This window comes from Girardinichthys multiradiatus, chromosome 9, assembly GCF_021462225.1.
Source record: "Girardinichthys multiradiatus isolate DD_20200921_A chromosome 9, DD_fGirMul_XY1, whole genome shotgun sequence".
In the NCBI taxonomy this organism is placed as follows: domain Eukaryota; kingdom Metazoa; phylum Chordata; class Actinopteri; order Cyprinodontiformes; family Goodeidae; genus Girardinichthys; species Girardinichthys multiradiatus.
In genome coordinates, this window is record NC_061802.1 from 32,613,265 (window position 1) to 32,629,846 (window position 16,582).

The 16,582-nt window shown below is 39.8% G+C and overlaps 1 protein-coding gene across 1 annotated transcript in view; it reads left to right on the forward strand.

Moving 5' to 3' along the window:
* Window positions 1–16,373, forward strand: part of polrmt (polymerase (RNA) mitochondrial (DNA directed)) — a 79,558-nt gene extending 63,185 nt beyond the window's left edge. Inside the window, exons 19-21 of the mRNA XM_047375088.1 lie at window positions 1,794–1,885; window positions 3,982–4,055; window positions 16,035–16,373. Coding sequence (XP_047231044.1) covers window positions 1,794–1,885; window positions 3,982–4,055; window positions 16,035–16,084 — 216 coding nt within the window. The 3' untranslated portion in view covers window positions 16,085–16,373. The remainder of the gene's footprint in view (window positions 1–1,793; window positions 1,886–3,981; window positions 4,056–16,034) is intronic.
* The last annotated feature ends 209 nt before the right edge of the window (window positions 16,374–16,582 follow it).

Genomic DNA, 16,582 nt, shown 5'->3' on the forward strand with positions numbered 1-16,582 from the left:
TGCCATATCTATGACTGGCACTTTTGTTATTGTAGATGCTCCGGCTAAGTGATGCCACAGATACAAACCTCTAGTTGTCATCGGCTTATACATTTTCAGGCTGCAGGGGGCAAACCAAGCCTGTCGAGCTGAATAAATACCTGCATGTCGAAAGAGGATCCAGACAGAGACACGGTGGAGAATAAAATGGATCAAATTATCACAAAGCCTCAATTTTCTGTAGAGACGCCTTCAGAGCACAGTCCTGATTTTATGTCTTTGACTGATCTCAGAGGAGTTAGAAGCAATGAAGCGGTTTCCTCTCACTGCATTTGTTCTCTATCTTTTGATTGGAGGGGCGTATGCCTTCCTCGTTACACAGGTAATTGAACACAGCAGCAGAGCAGACAGGCACCAGATATCTTAGCCATCTAAGCAATTGTTTAAATGATAACCAGTCTGTTCTCCATCCTTTTCTACTCAATTCCTACTGTGGCAGCCTGCTCAGGACGTAATCAAGAACAGGATTTACTGCATGATGGATTGACCAATCAGAATAATCCTGAATTTATGAGGAAATTGACTTTTGCTGCATAAATCATGCAAGTAATGCATAAAATATTTTGTTCCCTGAGACCTCCCTGATGGCTCTGGAGATGTGGGCACAGCTGTGGATTTTAATTGGGTGGCAGGCGGCTTTACATGGTTTGGAGACAGCTCACACTGTGTATTTATTCTCTGAGGAATGACATAAATGTTTTTCTTGCCCTCATATTGCTGTTTGCTTAATAATCTAGCCTGAGTGCAGAAATTTTGATTTATGAATCATTCAGGCACACTGGGACAGTATAAACATCAACAGTCATGCAAGTTTTCATCATTAGCTGCTCTAATTCCCTACCCTGCTCCTCCATACTGCACAGATTGCCCAGTGTCCCTTTAGAAACATTTTATCGTACTGATTATGTCAGTGCTTCTTCTGTGTGTTCAGTTTTGTACACATCATGGTTCAAACTAAGGGTGACCAAAGAGATGCTGAAGCTAGCATCCTATTTGAAGCTTGAGTAAAGGGCTATTGCACTGCAATAAAGGAATCTGAACTATGTTTGATCAGCTAAATAATTCTTAACTGAAGGCATCGTCCAAGAGAGTTGATGAGAAAGAAATAATAAGAACAGAGAATAGTTTGGTCATCATTCTAAGAAATCCTGAATTACGAGTTCAGTCAACAAAAGCCCCAGAGAGCCCCGGCCCAATTTAACCCCTGGTTATAAATAAAGATTTGCCTTGGTAGATTGATGTTTTACAACATATTTAAAACCATCTGTTTGTCATGAAAAGCAGTTAGTGCCAGACATTTTCAGTGGTTTAAGAATGTCAAAACAAACTGTTTTCTTTGTATTTGGCAAACCCCTCTATACTCCATTAAATATGAAAATAATTGCTTTTCCAGACATTATTCCCTGTTTCCGTTGTCTAAACGTTACATCCATTTGGAAATTTGAGTCTGAAAAAGTGTGAAATTTTAAAATAAAGAATTTGTAGGAACCCCGTTGATAACAAAACATTGTGTGTAACACTGTAGTGTCTGCAGTAAAAACTGACAAAAATTTAAGGAAACGATTGTTGATGCAGCATGGAGCTTTTTAGGGTATATTATTTTTGTTGACAGAACAGAACTTTTTCTGTTGTCACTTTCACATTGACCTGTCTCACCTCTGTCCACCTGTTATCTGCTCAGCTGGTCTGCGCTTCTTCCTGATGAAGTCCTTATATGAGACTAACATCTCCTCGCTTCGTCTCCCCCCTGTCAGATCTGCCGGGAGCAGTTTGTTACCCTGCACAGCCAGCCAATTCTGCAGGAGCTGTCTAACTTCCTGCTGCTCAAATACTGCTCCACAGTCCAGTAAGTTCACACACGTGTATACAGGAGCACATCTGATTTATAAGCCTTGGGGATGCAAGGTACCTGAGGATCAATGTGGTCAGGGACTAATACAAAGAAATAACATTGAGACTGATAAACAAAATATATTTAAAGATTTTTTTCCTCTTTTTGCATCGTTCCCACACATGAAACCATCAATGCCATTGATCTTTTCATTCTTTTATGAATAGCTCTACTAGCTGCAAACATGCACAAACAAAACAGAACATGCAAGGTTATAGGAGCGAGTTTTTCCTCCAGTCCTCTGTGACATTGGATCCAAAACGATTTTCATTTTTCGTCCCAGCCTTACTGGCCTCAGGCTGGGTTATAATCATCGACTGTCTGTGTTTTCTCTCTTTGGGGTAATTGGGCCTTTCTCCACAGCCGTCACTCCACAACAAGCCTCAACTTCTTTTAAACTCTGTCAGTATCACTCTTTCCAAACTTCACAGACAGAGTCTGACAGTCATCAGAGCAAAGGACACATACTGTAAAGTTGCAAAACACTATATTTTTTCCAGAATAAAACGAGGCACTAAATGAATGCAACTGTACTTAGTTGTGTTTTTTTTTTTTTTTTTTTTTTACATTTGGTACGCCTTGAAAAGAAGATAACATCCCTCCAGCACTCATTGTGTCTTACCATGCAGAGATTTGTATATTTCTTAGAATTATATTAAAGTATTTAGAAATGTTCCCTAATATACTATATAATTGTAAAATCTTTTCATTTCTGTATTTCAGTTCAAAAAGTGGATAGAATGTTCCAAATGTTTATTTCTGTTAATTTTGATGATTAAGGCTTACAGCTAATAAAAACCAAATTATCTTTTTCAAAAAATGTAAACGTTACATAGGCCAATTAAAAAAGGTTTTAATATAGAAATTCTACGCTATGGTCTATACAATCTACTCGCATAAAAGTCTTTCAACAGAAAGTAACTGACACTCTCTACAAGAACCATGAACCAGAAAACGTAATAGCTAAAGAAGCTGGCTTATTAATGGAAAGTTGAGTGGAAGGAAAAACTGTTGCATAAAAAGTTGTGCAACCAACAGGAAAAACTGCAGCCTTGAGAGGAGATCGTGAACCAAAGTCCATTTAAGAGTTAAAAGTTTGTTGGAGAATAGAAAGGTGTGGGCTACAGCTGGAGCTGGTGATTTGGGGAGCTGTGTCATCTGCTGCTGTTGGTCAACTGTGTTTTCTGAAAATCAAAATGTGAAAGTCAGTGCAACCATCTTATTGGAAATTCCAGTGAACTTCATGCTTCCCTCCACTGAAAAGATTTACGAAGATGCTAATTTCATTGATGCAGCAATTTATGAAAAAGGCGGCCCAATCATGTATTGAGTGCATATACTGTGTAGCACATGGGCACTCCTTTCACTATGCCAATATTTCCATATTAAAAACCCTTTTTTAATTAGTCATATTTAATATTCAAATTCTCTTTAAAACAGAATTTGGGGTTTTAATAAGCTGTAAGCCATAATTAACAAAATTAACATTTAAAATATATCATTCTTTGTGTATTGAATCTATATTTATATGAGTAACACTTTTTGACTTGAATTACTAAAATAAATTATTCTTTTAATGGTAATTTATTTATAGAGATGCACTTGTATATTTAAATCCTGTTTGGAGCAGGTTGCAAATATATATCAGACAAAAACAGCTAACCGAAGCAAAAACAATGTAATAGTTTACTATACAAAACATTTCATGTGACAAAAAAGAAAGATCATCAAAACATTATTGCTTCTGTGATTACATCTTTATTTGTGTTTTTATTATGGCTGTGATTAGACAGAACAACTTTGTGTGTTTCCAGTGTCTCACTTTTGGTTTTCATAGAAAATACATACACAATTAAAATTTTGTAGGCAACTGCAAATTATTTACTCAGTCTCACACTATCAAACAACAGCACTGATAAGACATTAAATCAATTTCAAACGTTCTTCAAACAAAATTTTCCTTTGACTTCAGGCCTCTAGACATACAAACTCATTTGTCTGTTCCTTCTCAAGTCTTCAGTTTTGTTTTACTTCGGCTCTTTTTATGGCAGGACTCAAGCCAAGAACAAGAAGTATCAGGAGTACAGGAGGCTGATGTTGCTGCTGGCCAAAGTGCCCCAGACAGGTCAGTGAAACACCTGGCTCCTCAAAGGATTGGGTTGTCTTTAATGGGGATCAGAAGAAAATAGGGCTCTATCTTTCACTTTTTTTACTTTACTAACAGGGTAATAACAGGGTAAAAGGAAGGCTTGTAGGTTTATGCCCTGAAGATGTTTTTGGGTTTAGCAGCAATTGAGATTGAGGGAGTGCTTTTCCTTGAACCTGTTTTTATTGTTTTCAAACAAATTGTTCTGCTGTCAAATGTGGTTTGATGGCAGACAGATCCAGGTTTCCTATTTTTCCTTTGATGCCATAGGGTTTTGTCTGCAACAGCATCTTTCTGTCATTGAGGTGGATTCAGGCTTTCCTGTTATGCAACCCGTCTCTCTGTCTCCATCTGTACCGTCACTGTTTGCTTGGCTCTGACAGCTGGGTTGAATAAATTGATTATTGTTAATTGTGTCCCTCTCTTGCATAATCAGCTTATGTGGCTGAGACGAGTCAGGTGTGCACCTCAGCATGTGTGTGTCCCTTCCACTTGTTTCAACAACCAAGTCAATAAATTCAGACTGACGTTTATTATAATATTTGAGGACCTGAACTTGTTATAACGGTAAAACAACTTGGTTTCTACGTGAGTAATCTAGAGGATCAACTGGGTAGATTTACAGTGCCTTGCAATAGTATTTATAGGCCTTGAACTTTTCACATTTTGCCATGTTACATCAAACGTATGTGGATTTTATTGAGATTTTTTGTTAAAGACCAACGCAAAGTTGTGCATAATTGTAATGTGGATGGAAAAAGATACATTGCTTTTGATTATTACTACAAACCCAAGTTTAAAAAAAAGTGGGTTGCATTTGTCTTACTTGGTAGAACCACGTTCAACTGAAATTACAGCGGCAAGTTCTTTGGGGTATAACTATCAGTTTGTCACATATTGACACTGGAGCTTTGCTCAGTTAGCTCAAGCTCAGTAAGATTTCATGGAAAGCCTTTGTGAAGCTGACACAGGATCTGAGAGTCACCCTTCTAGTGATCATCAACTGTTTGCCAAGGTTTCTGCTCCTGGCTCTTTGTGAATCATTCAGTAAAAACTCAAGTTCTGTTTTTTTTTTTGTTGGTCAAACCATGTTGCTTTTGATAATTTATTAATACGACTAAAAAACCGGGAAGAAATTGTGTCTTTGTGACAGGCTTTTTTTTTTTCAAAACTTCTCCAAGATCTGATTTATGATTCCATGTCTTACCACAAATTCTGAGTTTGGTTTTGACATCTCCATCGTAGCTCTGTCTGTATGTTTAGGGTCGTTGTCCTGCAGGTAGATGGACCTCTGGCCCTGTATCAAGTGTATTGCAGCAACTAGCAGTTTTTTTTTCCTGAAGCTGTCAGTATTTTACTCCACCCATCTTCCCATCAACTCTGACCCGCTTTCTAGTCTCTGCTGAAGAACGCATGTTCACAGCATGATGCTGCCATCACCATCTTTCAAGGTGAAGATAGAGCGTTCAGGGTGATGTGCAGCACACATAGCCCTTTGCATGTGGTACAATATATTCAATCTTAGTCCCGTCTGACAAGAGCACCTTCTTACACAGGTTTGTACCTGTTTCCCCTACATGGCTTGTGGCAAACTGTAAATGGGACTTTCTTTCAGCAATGTCTTTCTTCTTGCCACTCACCAGATGTCCGGATGTATTTATACTGAAATTAAATTACACATGGGTGGACTGCATTTACTAAAAAGGAGACTTCTCAAAGCAGTTGGTTGCAGTGGATTTTGTTTGGAGGTATCAGAGTAAGGGGAGGCTTCATTATGCGAGCTTTGAATGGCTGGGCCCCTCCTAATATATGTTAGAGGAGGGCCCAGACCCTCACATGGCATTAGTCATCATTTAGAAACCAGCTCACCTCCTTCTTGCTTCCTCAGCAAGAAGGTGTAAGGATTATGATTATTGATTAATTAATATTTATCAAACTTTATAATTAAAAATTATAATTCAGGGAAATTGTTTTCTTAACCAAAAATCATTACTTACAAATAAAAATCTGAGATGTGGTCTGGTGTTGTGATTATGGGCTCAAAGCACTTAGTAATTTCAATTGGTTAATTATCACTAATAATTGATAATTATTAACCAAAACCACACTAAATGTCACTGTTTAATCAGCTGTTTTGACAGATAAATCACTCTTGCACAAAATAAACACAAAAGCTTCTCTTATATATATGTGAAAATTTATTGAAACCATGTAGCCCTGATATAATTACTACTTTGGTCCAAAAACCTTCACCTAACTAACTCAAAGCACTATTCTACACAAAGGGGATGAAATGATTACCACAATAATAATAAAAGAAAATATATGCACATTGAGTGGCTATGAAGGTCAAACCAGCAGTTTATGGACAAAATGTGTAATTTGGGTTCACTTGGAAAGTGGAGCAGAACCACTTTACAGGGCAGCCTTCTTGGTGTGCTGATGCAGCATTCAGCTGGTAGACAGTGGGCTGCGCCCTTAGCCACTAGCAGCTGATTGCTCCAAATCTCGAACAAAGAGTCATAAAACCCTGAGGCGGGAACTCGGTGGAAAAAACTCCAATAATAAAATTGGGACAAAGGAGTGGTCAGGCCACGAGGCCCAGACCGCAGCTGCTTTGAATGGAAAACTTTAAAAAAGTCCAACCTTTACTCCTGGCTCATTTGGGATCAGCCGGACAAAAACATGACCATATACACCTTGGTGATCGCATCTGCGCTCCGCAAGTCAGCCGCAGAGCAAATCAAAATAACTCAGAAACACATCAATCAATATTGCATGCAACAAGTTGATACCTTGGATTAACTACTGCTGATTCTACATCACCTTAAACTATGCCTCGCCCTGCCCAGATCTCTAAATACATCTATCCAATTTAATATAAAAAAAGAACGAAATTACTTTGACGTTGACTTCTTCTCTTCACCAGTTGAGGATGGGTCGTAGGTCGGAAGGAAAAAAAAACGGGGGTAAACCAGAGTGACACGCATCCGTGATCAACTCAAAAACGGTAAACTTCTTATTCTGTCTAAAATGGGGAAATATGAGGAACTGTTGCAGTCGACTGAATCAACAAGGAAACTCATCTCCTTGGAAACAAACCTCTGTGGGTTTTCACCTGCACCGGAGTGTCGACGGGTCTTCGATCGGTTTATGAATCTTCTGACCTTCTTGTATCAGACAGAATTTCAGTTTTCAAGCTCTTCTGGGAATGACCTTGTGGAGAAAAAATGTAACTCGCCTGTGAGTTTCTGTTGCTTCAGATCAGAGGGTGACACGGGAGTGGTTTTTCTCTCCTGTCCCATTCTACTCCCACAGAAACCGTCTTGTCTCATCCCAATACCAGGCCAGGATAACGAAAAAAATCCTGTCCCATCCCACTCCTGGTAAATTGACTCCCACTCCCATTTAGAACGACTCCCACTCCTGTGCCACTCCCATTTTTGTTTTCTTCATTTAGTCTTTTGGCAATTTCTTTCTTTGAAGGACCAGTTATGTCCCTGTTTTTAGCTGTAGTAAAGGCCAGTTAAAGTAAAAAGAATAATAATGAAGAAATAATGAAATATCAAACAAGGAAACAGACCATGCCTATCTTAGCTGAATAAACAAAATGTACATAGTTGTATTTTACTCATTTATTAAGTGATTGTTTCCTTTGAACAATGACATTACTTTTATGTTTCAAGTTGCTGAAACAAAAGAAATATGCACCTAGCAAGAGAAATGTACTTGGTGAACGAAAGTGCAAAAAGGCATTGCCTTCACAATTTAGAAACTGTACCTCAATGGTTCACAGCCCTGGTCCTCAGGGACCCCTTCCCTGCAAGTTTTAGATGTGTGTCTGCTCCAGAACACCTGATTCAAATTCTGACATGACCTCCTATACAGGCATCAAGATTGGAGGGTCAAACTGGACAAAATTAATACAATAAAATCATCATTAAATAAATAAATGTTGTGAATGTCCCATAAGTGAAGTAAATGTAACATGAAAGAAATGTAACATTAAATGTGCCATTAAATTAAAGGTACCATTTATTTATTTAACACATCATTAGAAACAATAAATGTACCATTATATCATGAAATGGACTAATATGCAATTAAATGTACCACTCAATAACTAAGTATAATTTTAAAGATGACATGACGTAATTAGTGGTACACTTAATATTTAGTCAGTCAGTCAGTCATTTTCTACCGCTTATTCCATAGTGGGTCGCGGGGGAGCTGGTGCCTATCTCCAGCGGTCTATGGGCAAGAGGCAGGGTACACCCTGGACAGGTCGCCAGTCCATCGCAGGGCAACACACAAACAACCATGCACACACTCATTCATACACCTAAGGGCAATTTAGATTGACCAATTAACCTAACAGGCATGTCTTTGGACTGTGGGAGGAAGCCGGAGTACCCGGTGAGAACCCACACATGCACGGGGAGAACATGCAAACTCCATGTAGAAAGACCCCCGGTCGGGAATTGAACACAGGACCTTCTTGCTGCAAGGCAACAGTGCTACCAACTGCGCCACCGTGCACTTAATATTTAATGATGTATTAAATAAATTGCACATTTAATGGTACATTCAATTTTTTTTATTTCACAACTTATTTATTTAATATCTTCCATTGATGAAGCCTTTCCCCTCTACTGTGGCAAAGGCTCTTAAATCTTTAGTGCACATTCGAGCAATTTTGTTTGTCAGATGAGACTTGACATGTGATGGTACTTTTCGTTTGACGAATGAAGAGATGTAGGGCTGATTCAATCCAGAATTTGAAAGTGTGCCTTAATCACTGGTGTACTTGATTACGACTAAACACGTTTTACAAGCAGCATACTGCGTGTTCACACCGCTACATTCAACTCTCCTGAAGTTCGGTAAAATTTGCGACTTTCCTGTCAGCTCTATGAGTTTAAAAGATACAAGGGTTGGACAATGAAACTGAAACACCTGTCATTTTAGTGTGGGAGGTTTCATGGCTAAATTGGACCAGCCTGGTAGCCAGTCTTCATTGATTGCACATTGCACCAGTAAGAGCAGAGTGTGAAGGTTCAATTAGCAGGGTAAGAGCACAGTTTTGCTCAAAATATTGAAATGCACACATTGTGGGTGACAAACCAGAGTTCAAAAGAGGACGAAATGTTGGTGCACGTCTTGCTGGCGCATCTGTGACCAAGACAGCAAGTCTTTGTGATGTATCAAGAGCCACGATATCCAGGGTAATGTCAGCATACCACCAAGAAAGACGAACCACACCCAACAGGATTAACTGTGGACGCAAGAGGAAGCTGTCTAAAATGGATGTTCGGGTGCTAACCTGGATTGTATCCAAAAAACATAAAACCACGGCTGCCCAAATCACGGCAGAATTAAATGTGCACCTCAACTCTCCTGTTTCCACCAGAACTGTCCGTCGGGAGCTCCACAGGGTCAATATACATGGCCGGGCTGCTATAGCCAAACCTTTGGTCACTCATGCCAATGCCAAACGTCGGTTTCAATGGTGCAAGGAGCGCAAATCTTGGGCTGTGGACAATGTGAAACATGTATTGTTCTCTGATGAGTCCACCTTTACTGTTTTTCCCACATCCGGGAGAGTTACGGTGTGGAGAAGCCCCAAAGAAGCGTACCAACCAGACTGTTGCATGCCCAGAGTGAAGCATGGGGGTGGATCAGTGATGGTTTGGGGTGGCATATCATGACATTCCCTTGGTCCAATACTTGTGCTAGATGGGCGCGTCACTGCCAAGGACTACCGAACCATTCTTGAGGACCATGTGCATCCAATGGTTCCAACATTGTATCCTGAAGGCGGTGCCGTGTATCAGGATGACAATGCACCAATACACACAGCAAGACTGGTGAAAGATTGGTTTGATGGACATGAAAGTGAAGTTGAACATCTCCCATGGCCTGCACAGTCACCAGATCTAAATATTATTGAGCCACTTTGGGGTGTTTTGGAGGAGCGAGTCAGGAAACGTTTTCCTCCACCAGTATCACGTAGTGACCTGGCCACTATCCTGCAACAAGAATGGCTTAAAATCCCTCTGACCACTGTGCAGGACTTGTATATGTCATTCCCAAGACGAATTGATGCTGTATTGGCCACAAAAGGAGGCCCTACACCATACTAATAAATTATTATGGTATAAAACCAGGTGTTTCAGTTGCATTGTCCAACCCCTGTATATCCTTGCTTAAATAATGCCCGCTGCATTTATCTTTCAGGGTGTTAATAATCAGTACTTTGATCTTGTATCTCTCAGTTCTCATAAACATAATTTTTAAAGTCATATTGGGAGGTTCCATCTAATGGTGACTTAGCTTAAGTCCTGATATCTTTTCTGGTAAAATGGAAACACTTACAACAGCATCCTGCAAAGCATTATGAGTCGGCCAAACTGTCAGCAGAGTTTATCTTCAAAACAGTTCTCAAAAAACATCCTGTGGTTTTGTTTTTTGCGTTAAAAGAGTTACACAAGCTACTGCTATGGAAAATATGACTTTACACCTTAAGATAATGTGATTACTATTGATTGCAAAATAAAAATGTTTGGAGGGCTTAGAACAAAAATTGCAACTGTTTAATGCTCAATGCAGAGTTTATTTCTGCAAGGGAGCTATACTAACAGTCCATTCATTTCCCTTTCTTCTAAGACAGATTTATACCCCATACAGATGAAATGGGATAAGTAGAGTACGCAATCAACAGATTAAAGCGACCTTCTGTAGGTAGTATAAGAAAATTTGAAAAAGTATAATCAAATCTATGTTAATATAAGTTTCAGTTTCATTGTCCAACCCCTGTAAGTCCTTACTTCTGACTTTACGTTGCAAATTCAATTTTACCACGTCCAGTTGTCCACCTCCGTTTGCTCCCCCCATTGCTGCGTTCTGAACGCAGGTGGAAATCATCGATCAGAAGCACTGTTGACTTGTGGGTCGTGTAGTTGGTTTGACTCGCTTTATAGTATAGGCTTCTTGGAAAAAAACTACACAATGGCAGCGTCGATCCAAGTTTTTTTTTTTTTTCTTACAGTTTATAACAAAGTCTCAGTTTTACATTTCCAAAGACAATTGATCCTAGTTTGTTTTCCCTCCTATTGGTTAGCTCCTGCTTCCATTCATTTTTTATCCTGTACCGTCCCAATCACGTGATCTTTACTAATGCTGTCTCCTATCCCGCGGGATTCCCATTGGAACCCCGTGACCCATGGGATTCCCCGAAAAAATGTCGGCCTCTACTCCAGATATGCGCCTCCGTTATGTCATCCCTTGAGACACGCTGGAAATGGCAACGAAAGTTTGGTTTCCGTGGGTTTTATAATCCCAGGTGACATCAGAGCTGCGACACCTGGTGAGCTGTGCAGCCCAGTCGGTCCATCCGAACAAAATGGATGACCTCAACAGAGGGTAGTCTGATGAGACACTCACTCATGCTAATTAGAGAACCAGGGTTAAATTCATAACCATAAGTTCTCTTTCATGGCATTCATTTCAAGTCTCACTACCCCCTAGTGAGACAAATAGTTACTGATATATTGCTAGATATGGCTGTACACATCTGCACACATCCACAAATGGTGAAGTGATCTGCATTTGATACTCTGTGAGATGTTGGTTTGAGGTCATTTTTATATTAGTTGTTTTTAGTGTATTTTTAATCTGTTTTATATTGTTTTAAGATGGGACAGTTTACCTGTGTATTGTGTGTTTTAATGTGTTCTTTTTTTTAATTATTTTTTTTATTTTATTTACCTGTACAGCATTTTGGTCCTGTGCTGGTTATTTAACGTGCTTTATAAATAAAGTTGGGTTGGATTGGATTGGGTCTTTCAGGTTGACCGAGGTGAACAATCGCCTACTCACACCGATCTCAGCAGAGAGGTTTAAGTCGGCATCCTGTGTTTCGGATATTGTTCCCTTCTCCTTCAAAGCAGAAATTTCTTCCAAAAGGATATTTACTCTATCTCGCTAAACCTGGGAAAATACAATTTATTTGCGGCCTGCTCTTTTGGCACCTTGGGGATCCTGAAAGCCATGGGTTGGGCAAGCGGCAGCGGATGCATATGAATGACGCAGAAGGCAGCGGACTGAAGTGGTGGCAGCAGAGACAGAATGCACTTTTCCTCTGCAAACACATTTTTCATCATCCCTCTTTTTCTCCTCACAAGATGGACTGCTGTATGCTCCAAATATGCATGGCTTTCATTCTTGGATACGGCCAGGAATGAAAGTGATGTCTTCAAATGAAGGTGGCTCGCAACCAGCAGCTCCGGCTGTGGCATCTACCATAAGCCACTAGCCTCCAACCCTTCACAATCCAGCAGAGCTCTTCATATCATTCAGGAGCTCCAAAAAAACAGACAGCATATGCCATCCAGTTGTCCTAACCTTTGGTAGCTTTTTTTCCTGTCAAACCACCTCACAGCCATGCGTTTACACTTGTCCTGCATATAGAGGTCTGGGGTACACAGTGCCTTGGACTTACCATCTTCTTCTGCTGCAGGAGACTTTGCTGCCTCTTTGGGGATAACAAGGATGGTGGAGTCCTCTTCATCATCCGACCGCTCTGAGTTCTCTGACTCTGCCCCATCTCCTTCCATAATTGATTAAAAAGTGGCGAGGCCATAACATACTTTGTCTGTCTAAAGCAATGGGAGTCCGCATCCGTCTAGCTCAGGCCAGGTGTGGCGAATGGTCCCACCTCGGCTCCCCCCTGAGGAGTGGCAGCATTAGCCGTTAATGCTACCTGAGCATGGACCACACCCAGACATGCCACGCACCCAGTGTCCCATGAGGACATCTTGGTTCTGCAGGGGCAGAGTTTGGGGTTTTCCTCGTCTATCCCAGTAATCATAATTAGCTATCGAGGCATTTGTGCTAGCAGCCTCACAGCTCTCTCAATAAGTGTTGCCCAGCTAGTTAGTAGGAGCAAAAAGGGGAAATGTTGCTATTTCCTTGCTAGCTAATGCTGTAAGGTATTGCTACTCTTAGTTTGTGTATCACTACTTATCAAATTAGCATAAAAGTATAGCTACTTCGCACTTCTACTAGCCGAGAGATACATTGCTACATTTTGCAAGCTAGCGGACAACAGTATAGCTGGGAACAAAGAGCCAGTGACCGAGTTGTGCACCCAGTCCATGGACAGTTTAGCTTAGCGCCCAGTGGTACAGTTGCAAAAAGGCTTCTGGGAGAAGAGAGAAGAGGTTTTTAAATGACGATTGATGCTCTCAGCCCTATTTATAAGGTGAAGGTCATTACTGGTGCCAGCCATTCAGAGCTGGCATAATGACATTTAAGCTTCTAATGAGGTCCCTCAGGAAGCTTTTCCCATAGTGAAACATGAAACGAATGCTATGAAGGAGAACATCATTGTGAATACGGTATATAGGCACTGTACAGATTCTTGTAAAGGTATTTTATCAGTAAAAGGCATATGAATTAATATATTCCAAAATTTGCTCAATGCACCTTCAAACTTTATCCATTAGGACTGAACACAACAGTGTTGTTTGAAGCACCGGTCGTTGATGATGGTGAATCCTGAACAGGTACACAACATAAGATCGAAAGTAATTACAAAAACACTTTGTGTAGTGTACATTTATTTGGATTTCCCTGTTGGAAAGGTAAATAATGCAGAATATCAATATCTACCCTGCTGCAACAATACATAAAAACTATACACAAAGGTCAAGTGTTTTCTTTAAAACACCAATGTCACCATGTTTAACTCCTTTCAGTGTTCACTTTTTAATATTCATTCCTCAATAATTCATGTTGCAGCTCCCAGTGGTGAAAACAGCTGTCAGAGAGCTAACCAGGCAAAGCACACAGAGCAGGACAGGAGTTCACACTGAGCTAAAATTAGCATTTGGATGCTTCATCAGAGTTCAAAGGGAATGTACAGCTGCCCACTAAGACCTAAAACTAATGTTTTAATCGAAGTTGTCTCACACAGGACAAAAGCCAAAAAATTAGACTTCATAGAAAACTATATTTTGACAGAGAAACACTATTTCTTCAATCAGTTGTAGTCATGTTATATCAAGTATAAATAGCAGCTTGATAGTTGGACATATATATAATAGAATATTAAGGCTGCACAGTGTATCAATATGCACAATGCTGTAATTGCAAAGGAATGCTAAGATGCAGTATTTAGGCAATTGTATTTTAGGTTCCCTGCTCTGTTTGGCCAGATGAATGGACTCTCCCCCTTTTATTTCTGCAGCCGATGTATATTTTAGTGACTGAGATGCTAAAGCTCAGAGAGGTGCGGAAACACTTTGATGATGAAAAAGAAACAGTGTGACTTATATGGGTTATCGTTATCACAAGATTTAACAATGATATCGCAGTTGCATGTTTTCTTAACATTGTGCCACCTGGCACAGTACTGTGCAAAGTGCTTTAAACCAGCCATGATCTTCTTATATTTTGCATCTAAAGAGCCAGGGATGCTTTTAAAGTGGCCTTGATCAATAGTTCTCAAGGCCTTTTCTTAGACTTCAGCTAATTCTGCAATAACTTTCAGTCCAGTCCTACCTGCTGACCCTGGCAGTGTATTAAGCAGTGCTTGCTTTAAATTACGAGGACTCTGGAGGATAAAAGAAGTACCAGGCCCAAAAGATTATCTGCAGCATACAAACAGTATCAGATAGTCATGTCTTTAAGAAGATGGAAAAGATTTTGGAAAAATATTGTAAATTGCTGACACTTAATCCAAGTGTCATCCATCATGTGACCATCAACTGTATGCCAAGGTTTCAACTAATGGCTCTTTGGGAATCACTTTGTGGGAACTAAAATACGGTTTTGTGTTGGTCAAACTGTATTACCTATGGTTAGTTTCATTGATTCCACAAACAGATTGAACAAATTGTCTTCTTGGCAGGTTGCTTTTAAGAAGCTGCTGCAAGATCCTATTTATGATTAATTGTGAACACAAAGTACTGGTGCATCCCTTGAATTTTAGAGCTTTTTTAATGTCTGAATGATTCATAGGTCAAGGTTATAGTTAAGTCTAAATTTATTTATACTCCTGACAGATTTAGATTTAAAATATGTTCCTTCAACCAGGATGTTTGTTTCTGAGAGAAAATGAGACACACAAAAGATTATAAAGAAATTATTTATGAATTTAAAACAAATTTATTTGTTTTATGTACATTTTATTTAAACAAAAAACAGCATGTCAAAAATATTTACACTTCTCAATAATCAGTGGAAAAATTGTTACTGGCGTTACCTTCTTATTATGGCTGTACAGATTTTGCATGTCTCCATTGATATTTTAACAATTCCTGTTTTGTGATGAGCTCTGAGTCTTTGAGATGGGAAGGACTCCTTGCATTCACCCTAAACCTTAGTGCCTTGCACAGATTCTCTATCAGATTCAAGATTTCAGGTCTGGCTGCCTTGATGACTTGAGATGCTTGCACTGAATCCTTTTTAAAAATAAAGTAAACCCTATTCTCATAAAACATGGAGTAAGCTAGGGTTAGGGTTAGGAGTGGGAGATTGGTTTGTTCCATTGATGGATTGTTTCATCTTTTGATTGCTGCGCCTTCACTCCATGTATGCGTTTTTAAAAAAGTTAAAATTGATTATTGATCTAATGCTTTGTTCCTTATCTATATCTATTTCATTACCTATTTTTTTCACACTAGCATGAAACTTAAAGCTGTTGCAGATATTGAGTTGACTCTTGCAATTTAAAAAAAAAACATTATCTTTTCTTCAGACAATTTGAACTGCTGGTTTTTCATCCTGCACCACCAAATCAACCTAACCCTTACCCAGTCCAGCCCATTTTCTAGTTGTTAGCTGAGCGATAATTTATCTGGAGGAGAAACATAGCACTGTATTCATAATTTATGGTCTGTAACGTCTGCCCGCTGACTCAAACCGGCACTGACACATCGCCTCTTGTCTCTCCAGGTGATTTTGATCTCCAGCGGGTGAAAGAGTCTACTTACTTCTTCAGCTGAAAGGCCCGCGAGGTTGAAGCAGGCTTAAAGAGATGAGTGGAATTGACAGAGTGCAGCAGGGAGGCTGCTGGCCCGGGAGTCTCGGCAGGCTGTGTCTCTCTCAGACAGAAGGACATTGATCTAGCCGTGTCCTGCCTGCCTGGCCCACAAACTGGCCGAAGCTACTGGAGGCGTTCACAAACAGTGAACTCATCTGATTAACTGACTTATAGACTGATGGAAAAGGTGGGCGGGATGTTCATCAAGGTGAACATTGAGAAAATCAGCATTGGATGGGAATGCTAAGTCTTCAGTCACTGAAAAAAATACCTCATATGCCAGATGTATATTTAGGTACATATTTATGTTTATTTGCCAAACTGAATCAAACGTGAACTAAGATGATCCGTCCATCAGCCAGAAACACTTCTGTTGCTCAATCGCACTGACAGGAAACTTTCTTGCTAACTGTAATGGGAGAAGACTGGTGGACTTGCAGTGAGATGCAGTAAAAACCAC